The sequence below is a fragment of the Scyliorhinus canicula genome, chromosome 15 (assembly GCF_902713615.1).
Source record: "Scyliorhinus canicula chromosome 15, sScyCan1.1, whole genome shotgun sequence".
NCBI lineage: Eukaryota > Metazoa > Chordata > Chondrichthyes > Carcharhiniformes > Scyliorhinidae > Scyliorhinus > Scyliorhinus canicula.
In genome coordinates this window covers 57,126,529-57,141,259 of record NC_052160.1, presented here as the reverse complement: position 1 = coordinate 57,141,259, position 14,731 = coordinate 57,126,529, and the positions used below count along the sequence as shown (strand labels likewise).

General features: G+C 45.9%; 1 protein-coding gene across 1 annotated transcript in view; it reads right to left on the bottom strand.

The window, feature by feature from the left end:
- LOC119978649 (cytochrome P450 3A21-like) overlaps positions 1-6,908 on the bottom strand; it is an 85,007-nt gene extending 78,099 nt beyond the window's left edge. Inside the window, exon 1 of the mRNA XM_038820437.1 lies at positions 6,694-6,908. Within this exon, the coding sequence (XP_038676365.1) occupies positions 6,694-6,791 (98 nt within the window). The 5' untranslated portion in view covers positions 6,792-6,908. The remainder of the gene's footprint in view (positions 1-6,693) is intronic.
- Positions 6,909-14,731: the final 7,823 nt, after the last annotated feature.

Here is a 14,731-nt window from a genome sequence, read left to right as displayed (position 1 = left end):
GGATAACAAACTCCAAATCACTAATCAGGGCAGTACGTGACTGATAAGAAACTGGATGGGAGAAACTCTCTGTTCAAATAATCGTGCAGAACAGAATCCTGGCACGGGCTGGTAAATGTTAATACCGGCATGAAAGAACTGCAGGGTGCACAGGGCTGATACTGTTTGTCATGATATGCAAACATGCAGCTAATGAACACATAGAATAGGACACGGCCAATGAGCAGTCAGGACACTCAGGGGTGGTATCTCACTATCAAAGGGATGAGGCACTTATTCCACAGACCAACATCTACAGAGTGAGACAGGGTGTATCCTCAGCATCATACCCCAGCATGTGGCTTAGAGCAAGGCTGGTTCAGTTAGATTGAGTCACTACATTTAGATTAGCAGAGAGTCAAACTCATTGAGAACTGTGCTAATAGTTCAATAAAACACATTGAACTCACTTCAAAGTCTGGAGCATCTTTTACTCAAAACTGCATCAAGTGGCAGCTTGTGTTATTCCAAATTACACACACAAAACATGATACCAGGAGTCTTTTCAAATTAGTTAGTTCAACTGAGCAAGATCCGTGACGACCAGCAAATGTATACCGGCACAATGGAAAAGATTCCGGTTCCTCACCGGCTCAGGACCTCCGGCAATCTCTGTGCCAACTGGCGGACATTCAAGCAGAAATTTCAGCTTTACATCGAAGCATCAGACCTCAATGGTGCGTCTGATGTTCGGAAGATAGCTCTTTTCCTCACCACAGCAGGTGATCACGCCTTGGAACTATTCAACTCCTTTCACTTTGCCGAAGATCAGGACAAGACAAAGTTTCAGACCATCCTGGACAAGTTTGACAGCCACTGTGAGGTGGACACCAACAAAATCTTCGAGCGCTACATATTCAAGCAGCGATTGCAAGGTAAAGACGAATCCTTCAACTCATATTTAACTAACCTTAGACTGCTAGCGCAATCCTGCAACTTCGGTGATATCACTGACTTCATGATCAGAGACCAGATCGTTTTTGGAGTTCACTCTGATCCACTGAGAGAGCAGTTACTGAAGATCAAGCATATGACCCTGCCAGTCACGATTGAAACATGCACAGTGCATGAGCACGCTGAAAATCGCTATTCCCAGTACAAAACGGCAGAAAATGATAAACTAGCCTCCCATGAGGTGGGGAGTGTGCAGGCCATATCCCGGATGCAGTGCCTCAACATTGACGAAAGCAGCCATTTCGCGCACTCTGCCCGGGGTCCGACGCATGCGCGATGCAGATGTCTGGGAACCGCACTGCGCATGTGCAACAACGCACGGAGCGTCAGGACGCCGACGTCATGACGTGTTCGAACTGTGCACCGCCCATTTAAAGAAACACTGCCCTGCAAGAGGCAGATGCTGTTTAAATTGCAGAAAGCCAGGCCACTATGGAGCCCTGTGCAGACCTGCATCACCAGTCAGAAACCAGCGCTCCCAATTCCGACGACAGCGCATCCGGAGTGTGCAACAATGCCAACAGGATTCTGCTCCAGACAGTGCAATGGATCTAGATGATGAATGCTTGGACAACACCTACCATGGGGAATTATTACAACGTGTGAATTTGCCACACCCGACTCATCGTAAGTCCAGTCAATCCTAGCTGTGGATTCCGAGGATGAATGGCGAGCATTGATGAAGGTCAACCACTGCCCCACCCAGTTCAAGCTGGACACAGATGCCTCTGCCAACCTCCTCTCACAGGCAGACTTCAGACACATTAAGAAGCCCCCCACGGTCCTTCCAGCTGCAAGCTCCTGGATTACAACGGGAATGCTATCACGACATTGGGATCCTGCCATCTGCACGTATCCAACTGACACACACAAGCACGGTTACGCTTTGAAATTGTTAAGCCAGACAGGGCATCCCTACTGGGTGTGCACGCCTGCAAGCAGCTGTACCTCATTCAAAGGGTTTACACCACGACATCCTCCCATGTAGATCTTCAGGCCGGCATCGACGACATCCTCACCCAGTATCCAGATGTGTTGAACGGGATGGGCACGCTGCCGTATCGATACAGGATTCTGCTACGACCTGATGCCAAGCCAGTGGTCCACACACCACAACGTGTCCCTCCTCCACTGAGAGAGCGCCTGAAGGCACAGCTGAAGGATCTTCAGCAAAAAGGCATCATATCCAAGGTCACCGATCCGACTGACTGGGTCAGCTCGATGGTGTGCGTAAAGAAGCCTTCGGGGGACCTGCGCATCTGCCTTGATCCTAAGGATCTCAGTAAGAATATCATGCGGGAACACTACCCCATCCCGAAGTGGGAGGAACTCACGAGTGAGATGGCACTCGCGCGCTTCTTCACCAAATTGGATGCATCACAGGGATTTTGGCAAATCCAGCTGCAAGAGTCCAGCAGAAGGCTCTGCACCTTCAACACACCGTTTGGCAGATACTGCTACAATCGCATGCCATTTGGCATCATCTCGGCATCGGAGATATTCCATCGCATCATGGAGCAGATGATGGAAGACATTGAAGGTGTGTTCGTGGATGACATCATCATATGGTCCATGACTCCTGAAGAACATGTGTCCCGTCTCCAGAAGGTAATTCGCCGTGTCCATGCCAACGGCCTAAAGTTAAACAGGTCCAAATGTTGTTTTGGCACATCGACGCTCAAGTTCCTAGGCGACCAGATCTCACAGCATGGTGAGCGCCCGGACACAGACAAAATCAAGGCCATCGAGGCGATGAAGGTCCCGGAGGACAAAAAGGCGGTGCTGTGATTCTTTGGTATAGTCAATTTTCTGGGCAAGTTCATTCCAAACATGGCCACACACACCACGGCCCTACGCAACCTGGGGAAAAAGCCAACTGCCTTTGGGGAAGGCGGCACACCAGACAGAGTGGCTGGAGCTGAAAGCCAAGCTCACCACTGCGCCAGTCCTGGCATTCTTCGACCCGGACCGGGAGATGTGAGTCAGGATGGCATCGGGGCGGTGTTGCTTCAATGAGATGACACATCATCCTGGGCACCAGTATCCTCCGCATCAAGGGCGATGACGCCCACTGAAACCAGATATGCTCAGATTGAGAAGGAGTGCTTCGATCTTCTCACCTGCATCCACAAATTTCACGATTATGTCTACGGCCTGCCGACATTCACTGTCGAGACGGATCATAGGCCTCTGGTCCACATCATTCACAAGGACCTGAACGACATGTCGCCTCGGTTGCAGAGAATCCTGCTTAAACTTAGGAAGTATGACTTCAACTTGGTGTACACACCTGGCAAGGAGCTCATCATCACTGATGCATTGTCCCGCTCCGTCACCTCGACCAGCAAGCTGCTGGGGATCATCCAGCACATCGAATCGCAGGTGCAGCTGTGTGCTGGCACTCTCCCAGCGACAGATGAGAAGGTAGTTCTCATCCGTGATGAGACAGCCAAAGACCCCCTCTTGCAGTGCGTCATCCACAACCTCCCCAATGGCTAGCAGAAAGGACAGTGCCCACTATTTTACACTGTGAAGGATGACCTGATGGTGATTAATGGTATCCTCCTCAAGCTGGACAGGATTGTCATTCCGCTCAGTCTCCAGAGTTTGGTGCTGCACCAGATTCATGAGGGACACCTGGACATTGAGAAGTGCAGATGCAGAGCCCGGCAAACTGTCTACTGGCCCGGCATCAGCCAGAACATCACGGACATGGTCCTGAACTGTGCTACCTGTCAGCGGTTCCAGCCAGCGCAGAGCAAGGAGACGCTCCAACAGCATGACATAGTGACCTCTCCGTTGTCCAAGGTAGGCATCGACCTATTTCATGCGAATGGTCGCGACTACGTATTGATCACTGACTATTTCTCGAATTACTCTGAGGTGTTGATGTTCCCGGACCTCACCTCTCGGACCGTCATCAAAGCCTGCAAGGAGACGTTCTCAAGGCATGGCATCCCAATCACTGTCATGAGCGACAATGGCCCGCGGTTCACTAGTCGAGAATGGTACACGTTTGCCAGGTCATACAATTTCCAGCATGTCACCTCCAGTCCGCACTATCCGCTGTCTAATGGAAAAGTCGAGAAAGGGTTGCACAGTGTGAAACAGCTCATCTGCAAGGCCGCGGACTCTGCTTCCGACATACACCTTGCACTGCTCGCACACAGGGCAACTCCATTGTCCACTGGCATGTCGCCGGCTCAACTCCTTATGAACAGGGACCTGCGGACGACGCTTCCAACCATACACCTGCCCAGCCTGGATCACCTCCCGGTGCCGCAGAAGATGCAGCGCCTCAGAGACCGTCAAAAGCAGGGCCATGATGCCCATGCCACCGATCTGGCCATGATATCCCCCGCAGACACTGTCAGGATCACGATACCGGATGGTGGGTGGTCTGCCCTGGCTGTCGTTGTTCGACAGGCCGTGCCCTGCTCTTGTGTTGTATGTATGGCTGATGGCTCCATCGTGCAAAGGAATTGAGGGGCACTGCGCAAAGTTGCCTGCCCGCAACCTTCGCCTCCATTTCCACCTGTTGAATTGCCACCTCCTGATACCTCGCACCACGAGGCCACCAGTCAGGCTTCCATCCTGCCTATCAAGGCGCCGTCGTCCCCTCCACCACCTCTCCGGCAGTCGACCAGGATCAGACGCCTCTGAGACTGGACTTGTGAATGTTTGTTTTGTTTGCTCTGTTTGTTCTGTTCCGTTGTCCTCCGTCAGTCACGTTAGACAGACTCATTCACATGTAAATACATTCACATACGCCAACAAAACATTAAAAAAAAGGAGGTATGTCATGATATGCAAACATGCAGCTAATGAACGCATAGAATAGGACACGACCAATGAGCAGTCAGGACACTCAGGGGTGGTATCTCACGATAAAGGGATGAGGCACTCACATCCCGCTTCTTTCCACAGACCAACATCTACAGAGTGAGGCAGGGTGTATCCTCAGCATCACACCTCAGCACGTGGCTGAGAGCAAGGCTGGTTCAGTTAGACTGAGTCACTACATTTAGATTAGCAGAGAGTCGAACTCATTGAGAACTGTGCTAATAGTTCAATAAAACACATTGAACTCACTTCAAAGTCTGGAGCATCTTTTACTCAAAACTGCATCAAGTGGCAGCTTGTGTTGTTCCAAATTACATAACACAACACTGTTCTTGACGATTACGCTGAGGCCAATCAGAAGAGAAGAAGGCCAAAAGGCAGATCATACCCGAGAATGGGGTCAGAGGGAGTAAAGGAGGGAGGGATGAGGTTTCCAGAATTTAAAAAGTACATGTTAAAGCTTTATCTGTTATATCAGAAATTGTATTTTCTGCACTCCGCCCTCTACTGATTGGCAAAGCATAACAAGAAAATATGGAGGAATTTCATTGGCTTTCTTCCTCCTGTTGGGTAAAGCATATTGGCCATTGTTCGCCGATTCGTCATTGATCAATTTTCTATGCATTCCGTAATATTTGAGGCAATTCGCTCAGTGTCATTTGCTGCTTTAATATGCACAATGGTCAGCACTGCGGCCTCACAGCGCCAGTGACCCAGGTTAGATTACGGAGTCTGTACTTTCTCCTCGTGTCTGCGTGGGGCTCCTCCGGGTGCTCCGGTTTCTTCCTACAGTCCAAAGGTGTGCAGGATTGGCCGTGCTAAATTGACCCTTAGTGTCCAAAGATATAAAATTTAGGTGGGGTTACAGGGGAGTGGGACCAGGTAAGATGCTTTTTCGGAGGGTTGGTGAGACTCGATGGACCAAATGGCCTCTTTCTTTACTCTAGGGATTCTATGGAGCAAAAATGAGAGAGGATGAGACAAAGTTACAAGAAATGAAGGGGTGGCGGGGTAGTGAAGAAGATCACCTCACCCTCCTGCTGTGGCTATTGCTACATCTCATATTCCCCCCCATACAATTAAGGAGGATAGCAATGGCCTGGGGACTGTAAAAGGTGTCCAATGTGACATCAACTTTTTTCTTAGTGACAGCCCCGGAACTTCTGGATTAAATGCTGATAAGTGTGTTGAAGTCTTGACAACGTGTCCCAGAAAGTTTCCTGATATGTTTAAAAAGTCCTCTTCAAACCTCATACCACCCAGGCCAATATAAAGGAGTTATGTGAAATCTTCTGCAACAACTCTTGTTAGGAAAGGTTATGCATGAAAATACCTTTCGTGATTCAATCCCCCACTCCACCAAAAAGTTGTCAATGACACATTTTCTGTACATTTTCCACATTCGGTTAGTTTGTTTATATCCAGAGTAACATTATGCAAAGGTTCACGTGAACAGGTCTGTCTCCGGGGAACCGATGTGAATCTGCAGTGTTGGCAATCCCCCGGCCCCCCATCCTCCCATTAACATTAAACTCTATTTCCTCTGAAAATCCCACTGTGATGGACCTCCATCCTGGGAACCCCTGCATGAACTCAGAGACCCTCCCCCCAGACGAATTTGTTGGGATCCGCGGTCAGGAGGAGGGGGGAAATGTCCCGGAATCAGCAGCGATTCTCCAGCACCGCCCCCGGCTCAGCTCTCCAGAGACTGAGGCGCCCCCAACAGTTGCAAACAAACACAAACTGCTGACAAACGCTGGCAACTTTCCTCAGACAAACATTGAACTGAGTTCAGCTTTGGGACTATTTTCTCCCATCGCTCGAGGCGGGAAAGGCAGAAATCAGTCAGACACTTACCAAGCCAGCAGGAGCAGGAAAGTGAGGAGAAGGATCCAGGTCTGGTCGGAGAGAGCGGACCGGATCCCCCCCAGACTCTCTGGGAAAAGGACAGTCATCCTGGGAGAGTTCAGGGATCGGCTACTGGCAGCCTGAGCTGGGCACTGGGTGTATTTATAGGGAGCGTCAGTCACAATAAGGCAGAGCCAGAGGGCTGGTTTACTTCATAGAATCCCGACAGTGCAGAAGGAGGCCATTCGATCCATCCAGTCTAATTCCAGTGGCGGACTGGGTCTAAAAATATTGGTTCCTAGGAGACAAAGGGGGCCAAAAAATACATATGGAAAAAAGGGTACAATTAAAATTTTTGTGGAAAAAATGTGTATTTCTTAGTAATTACAGTGTACATGTACTGTACATATTACTACCAGTAGATACCAAATGTAAATACAGAATGTTATAATTGAATTATTTATTTATTTTTTAAAATTTTAAGTAATTGGTTGATATTTTTAAATAGTTTACTGCACAATTTACACATTAACAGATAGTTCAAAAGCACAATAGAGCATTGCATGCAGTCCACTATATTAAGAGCAATCGTTTGTGTTCGCTAGATGATTGTGCAAATCTGCCAATAATTGCTTCTGCATCCAATTCATCTAACAATTTCTTTTCGATGGATAGCAACATGTATGGTTCCAAATTCTCCTCAGACAGCGAATTTCTTAACCTTGTCTTTATGATCTTTAGCTTTGAAAATGTCCTCTCACATTGGACTTGAGTAACTGATAGTGTGCAGATGACTTTATAAAGTTCATAACGGTTATCATATGCCTTGTCATGAAGTCTGTTGGATGCCAGAATTTTTAGTACACACGATGGGCAAGTGCTGCAAATTTTACAATTGTTGCAACTGGAATCCATATTCTCACCATCATTAAGCAATAGTTTTAATACATCAAAGTTTGAAGCAAAAGAAAACAATTCCAATATTACTTGATCTTTGCTGATTTGTGGAAACAGCTTAATAATACCTTCCAATGCTTCATCTTCAAGGCCCTTCTCTGCAATAGTTTTAAACTTTGCTGGGTCCAAGCAGGACAAATCTTTATACAACTGTTTGTGTTGTACAAAGCGTGATTCTAGTGACTGGACAATGCGATCCATTATTAGGTTAAACACATTTACTCGAAAATCAGCTAGAGAATCTGAGGAATTTCTTTCATCATCAATAAGCTCATCTGCCATTCTTTTCTTCTTCCTCTGCCTCTTAAGTGGCAATGCTGTTTCCAACGCATCAATTTCCAATGTTTGATTTTCATTCATATTCATCTGTGAAATCCTGTCATTACATTTATTTACAAATTCCAAAGCCTTGCTGTGAACGTTATCAAATGTTCTTTTCTGTTCCTTCAACTTTGTTGTAGCTGAATCTACCAAACTCCATGCAGTAAACATATCTAAACCACTTGTCTGTAGATAACTTGATAACAGGGTTGTAGTTTCAAATATATACAAATAAGTAAATGCTGTCAATATGGTTTCAAACTTTAGAAGACTTTGAAGTAAAACATTTGCTTCATGTTTTGTTTTTGCATCAAACTTTTCTGAATCTTGTACCATTGATAAGCATGTCAATAGATTTACGAAAGTACTGGCAGTGGCATCATCAAAACGTCCAAATATAGTTGTTGCTGCATTGGATTTTCTTGACCATCTGGTCTCACGTATTAGCTTTAACCGTTTCATTTTTTCTTGTCCTAGATGTTTTCCAACAACTTCTATCCATACAGCCATTCTCTTGTATGATGCTTTCACAAAAGTTGCTATATTCTGGAGCAAATTGAAAAAAGAAACTGCAGGCACACAACATTTTGTTGTTTCAGTTATCACCAAATTCAAGACATGGGCATAGCACCATATATGAACATGTTGATCAGCCACATCAGCAATTTTACTTTGTAAACCATTAAACTGGCCATGGTAGCTTGCAGCACCATCTGTGCTATCAGATAAACATTTTTGGGGGTCAATTTTAAATGCTGTAATGTTTCAATCAATAGATCAAAAAGTCCCTGTCCTGTACCATCATTACTTGGCACAACTGAAAGTAGTCGCTCACAGATAATACCTTTAAGCATATACCAAATAATAATGCTAAACTGATCGATGGATGAATTATCTTGTGTTGAATCAACCTGAATAGAATAATATTTTGCTTGAGAAACTTCATGACTAATTCTTTCTTGTATCATATTCTTCATAATTTTGATTAACATGTTTATAGTTGTTTTACTCAGGTATGTAACAAGTCCACCACGGCCTTTACTTTGAGCCTTTCCTTGTTGCTATAATCGTTTGATTCTTTGTTTAGACTTGTTTTGCACTGCAGAAACGTGAGCTGCTATAATGGGGGTCATATTTTGCCATCAACTGCACTGTAGATAAAAAATTGCCATGATTCAGAACCTCATTATCTAGAGTGTAGGCCGATTCATTTCTGTGACCTCGAAAAGGAAGTGCTTGCTTGCCTAACATCTTTATGATGCCTATAATCCTCATGACAATACTTCTCTGCTTCAATACTTCTTCTTTCCTTTTAATTAGTGATGCTGCAAAAAATTTATCTAAGGTGCCATCATTAACCACATTGATATATTGCTGAGCATTTCTGACATGTGTTGTTGTCGATTCATGTAAAGTCAAGCTCTGGCTAATACGCCTGTAGTCACTAAAGCCACGTACAAAGGGTGATGAATTACAAGTGTTGGGAAGCTCAAAGGCTAAGCAGTATGAACAATATAAGCATCTATTTTCTTTGTTATATGTTAGCCATTTTCTTGGGATTGAGTCATTCATAATTTTCCTCTCATACAAACGAGCATCAAATGGCAGATCATCAAGTGGCTGAAGTGGATGTTCAGCAAAAAACTGTTTTAGCTTTGCTCGTGATGCATATTGGAAGATTCCAGTAATTGATCTTTCATTTTCTTGCGTAGGTTCATTTACAGGATGTGCTTCAGAAACTAAGTCATTTATGCTTGAAGGAATATCTGATTCCCTGTCACTAGTTGAAGCTATATGTTCAGATGTTGCAACTACAGGCTGTACCGATACCGGAACAAGGAAGCCAGAAGAAATATTGGGCCTGGGTTGATTAGTAATGGATGCACTTGTATTTGTCTCTACATTCAAAGTAGCTCTTCTCTGTTCTTGTAACTCGCATGTCATTGCATCATCACCATGAGCATTGTTTCTTCCTTCTTGATTATTTGTTGCAGAACTGGATATTGATGTGGATTGTGCTTGCGGTATTATAAACTCTGTAATAGGCCTGCATTGCTTGGCTGATTCCTTCCTTTCTGCTTCTTTTTGTTCTTTGCATTTTAGTGACCCAGTATTATGCTTTTTCTTTTCCATGCTGGTAGGGGTACTATGAACATAGGCTATGTTCATTAGTCAATACTGCTGTGGCCTATGCAGCTTCAGAAGAGGAGACAATCCACTGTCCAGTGTTCACAGCAGCAAGCAACTGAGACAACTGTTGAAACTTAGAAGTTTGGTCCGACTATAGTAAGACATTAAGAATGGTCCCACGACCAAAGTTAACATGTCCAGTTTGATACCAGTGTAGTGTTACAAGTCGCAACCCTTTGAGTTTACCGATCATGACTTATCACTTCAATACCTTTGACCTCACGATTTACGGTCAAAGGTACCGCTTCTCCTTTTCGGTGACCTCATGACCCTATGTACTGCTTGATATCCTTTCAAGTTGCTGACCATCTCAAATCACGAACTGTAACTTTATCTTTAAATTCACACACTCTTGCTGAAAACGTGGATTTCCAACTATGTCCGATCCGGGTGAACCAGCCCCCCCCCCCCCCCCCCCCCCCCTCCACTCCTTTTCACATCCGTTTAACACTGCTTAGTTCCTTCATACACTGAGTGATTATTTGTTTGTTTCTTTATTGCATTTTTATTTGGTATTGCTCTTTTTAAAAACAATTATATTTTATTAAGTTAGCATACAAATCTCAGGAAAGAAGTTGGAAATTTATTTATCCAATTAATTATAATTTTTAAGGGCCCTTCAGAGATTCACGGGCCCCTTCTTGGCTCTCCGGGCCCCGGACCGATGTACCAGCTGAACCAAGACTACTGCTTGATATCCTTTGAAGTTGTCGACCATCTCAAATCACGAATTGTAACTTTATCTTTAAATTCACACATTCTTGCTGAAAACATGGAATTTCCTTAATTATGCCCGACCCGGACCCCCCTATTCCACATCCTTCCACTACCTCCCCTGCTTCGTTCCTTTTCATGCACTGCTTATTTGTGTCCTGTTCTCTTTTTTTCCCATATTCCTTTTTATTACTAAAACAGTTGTCTGTGTTTGTTTCTTTATTGCATTTTTATTTGATATAGGGGGCCCACTTCATCAGGGGCCCACTAGCCATCGGACAACCTGACACGCTGGCCAGTCCGCCACTGTCTACACCGACCCTCTGAAAGACCACCCTACCTAGACCCACTCCCCTACCCTATCCCGGTAACCCCATAACCCACTCAACCTTTAGGCATTAAAGGATAATTTATCATGGCCAATCCACCTAACCCGCACATTTTTGGACTGTGGGAGGAAACCAGAGCACCCGGAGGAAACCCACGCAACTTCACTGCATAAAACCAGGAAAAGCAATTGAGTGTCTCTAGGCACAATTTAACGGCCAAGTCGCGACAGGCACGAATCCCTGTGAGCCGGTTAGATCACGGGGCAACACCGAAATCAGGAACTGTGCCGGCCGGCGATTGGTTTCCGAACTAACCGGTCCGCTCGCATTGGCGAGATCCAGATCCCACCGCGATATGGCAAGAAACCAATAAATCATCAATTAAGGTTAGTCTCCGTCCCATTAACGGGAAGGACCCCCTATCAAACGGCCTGTGCTCTAACCGGCTCCCCAGTGAGAGGTCACACAGGCGCCGATTAATATTGGTCCACATTTGTGTCGGCATTGCCAAGAATGACAACGCCATTGTGCTCGGGTGCCAGCGTGGCCCTGCCAAGAGCGTGGGCCTGAGGGGTACCATTCGCATGAAAGAAGGGGCGAGGATGGTCCGACGGGTAGGGAGCTTCCGGAAGGTTGGGGGTGTCATGAACGGGGGGTGTGGGGGGGACTGAAAGGGGCATAGGAAGGACTCAAAAGCCGCGCCCTCAGCGACCCCATAGTGGGGTGTCCACATTGGGGGTGTGTGGGGTAATGCCAATGGGTTGGGGGGGGGGGTGTTGGAGGACCCTCAAGCTCACTTAGAGATCAGTACATCCTTTCAAAATCATGGCCTGGTCTCAGAGGAGCCGCTCTGGCCAATTAGTTCAACCCACGAGCGATGAAAATAATTCGAAGTGTCGGCTAGCCGGGACAGACTCTCCCCAGGTCCCAGTAAATTGACTAAGTTAAACCAGGGCTGGTTTAGGTCAGTGGGCTAGACAGCTGGTTTATAATGCAGAACAAGATCAGCAGCGTGGATTCAATTCCCATACCAGTTTACCTGATCAGGCGCCAGAATGTGGCGACTAGGGGCTGTTCACAGTAACTTCATACTTGTGACAATAAAAAAGATTATTATTATCAAGTGTGGTTAGATAGCGGTGGGGAACTCGCCGGCAGAGCCGGGGAGAAACCCCCAGCCAAACCCACCGAAAATGACACTGAGAAACTTTTCCATTGGATCGCGTCCTCCAGCTGGGATTATCAAAAATTACTGGCCATGCCATGCTGGGCGAGAGCGTGAGCGGACTGGTATAGATAGCGGGAAGCAGGCTGGGTGCCAATTGGTTTTCAATCTAACTGGCCCACTCGCATTGGCGAGATTTGTATCCCGCTGCGGTATGGCAAGAAACCAATAATCACCAATTAAGACCAACCTCCATCCCATTAATGGGCAGAACCCCTTATCCCTATTGAACAGCCACCTGTGATCTAACTGCCTCCTAACGAGCGGTCACCTTTTTAAAAACATGAAGCTGGTGGAGTAGTTGCTGTGGGGAACCGAGGAGGCGAGTAGCCACCCCCGGATTTTGTCTCCCCATAACGGGGGCTGTTTCAGCAGCTGCCGATCCAACCCAACGAACACCCCGTCCATGATAAAACGGTGTTGGCTGCGCAACTGAAGGCTGTTGCTTGTGGGAAATTGGCAATTCTACATTGTGGAACTTACGGTGACGGTGATGTGCTGAGCTGACGCACATCAGGTGGCTCCCCTCCAGACCAGAACCAAACAGGCACTTTCAGGCAAATTGTGCCCGAAAATTCGAAGGTAAATTAACCTCAACGGTGAGAAGAAAGGATCAACACCAAAATGCCAGCAAACGGGAGTTTGCGGGGTCGGAGGGATGGTAGAAGTGGCGGAATGGGCCACAAGCAGCAGGTGGATGAGCCTGCGGAACAACGAGGCGAGGGGGCCCCAACCCAAGAGAGGGGGCGACCGATGACCTGAGAATCAGCCTCCCCCCACCACCTGGAGATGGATGGAAGACCTTCCTCATGAAGGAGCCGACCGCCATGAAAGAGGGGATCAGGATCTAAGTCAAGGTGTCGGTGACAGGCGATGGTCACCATACAAAAGACGATCACGGGTTGGGGAAGAAGGTGGAAGCACAGGAAAGGACAATCCATGACCTAGAGAAAGCCTCGACAGGGCAGAGTGACAGGATCATCGCCCTGGAAGCAGAAGTTAAAAGGTTGGTGGTGTCCCAAGGGAATTTAAAGGGGAAAGTTGAGGACCAAGAAAACAGGTCCCGACGACAGAACGTTTGGATGGTGGGCCTCCCAGAGGCTATCGAGGGCAGAGACCCAACGGGCTACGTCGCCCAAATGCTGGGCAACCTTGTCGGGAGAGACAGCTTCCCCAAACCCTCAGAGCACACAGGTCACTCTGATCGAAATCCAAGACAGGGGAGCAGCCAAGGGCGGCCATCGCGATGCTGCACTGAAACCAGGATCCTGAGGTGGGCATGACAGACTTTAGCGACTATTCTTCCTTTGGCTTGCTGCCCATTTTTTATTGTACCCTTGTTTGGGTATTTTTCTATAACAACGAGTTGGGAAGTTTGAAGATGTTCAGCAAACTTATAATCAAGTGTCAGGACTTAATTAAATCATCTGTGGCTTGGAGATATTGAATAACTTATTATGTTACTGGAAGCTGAATTAGGAAATGCTGTTACTGAGTAAATTATCTTCACATTGATTGGTATGGACAGAGCTTAATTTGATTTTATATTTACAAATTTAAGATACAGTGATAAAACAATGAAGTGAGAAGAGGAATTAAATGTGGAAAGTGTAATCTATAACTCAAAAATAATTGTATAATTTATTTAATTATTTGTCAATGGGCTCAAAGTGACAATGAATGAATGAGTCATTTTAATTTAATATTTCGAGGCTACATCATCAATGCAGAGTGTGAAAAGGATTACACATGAGAAAAGTAATTAAATGAGTAGGACTGGATCAATTAATTTGGAGATTATTTATTATGTATTCTCATGTATTTTCTTGAATTTTGTTTAATTTCCTTTTCTTCCATAACTGAATGATCTGTTGAGCTGCTTGCAGAAAAACACTTTTCACTGTACCTCGGTACACGTGACAATAAACAAATCCAATCCAAATTTAATAACTGTCAGCAGTAGATAAGGAACATGACCAAAGGAATTATTTGTTTTTAAGTTGTTATTGTGGTTCCGAGGTTGAAGTATTTATTCGGGATGTTGGCAGATAAGCCAGGAGCTAGAGCAAGTCACATGGGCCAGTTGAATGAGTTGGGCGGTGTGTCAAATCATATTTCCCATTAAGAGTAATAAAAAAAAACACCATTCATTTACTTCTTATAAAATGTTCCTAAAAATAATACCCCTTTGAAACAAGAATCAACAAATAACAGTCTTAAGATATATAGGGATGGGCACCAGGCTGACATTAGAGAGGAGAACCCAGGAGTGCAGAGGACTGAGGGCAGCAAATAGCACTAACGTACAGCA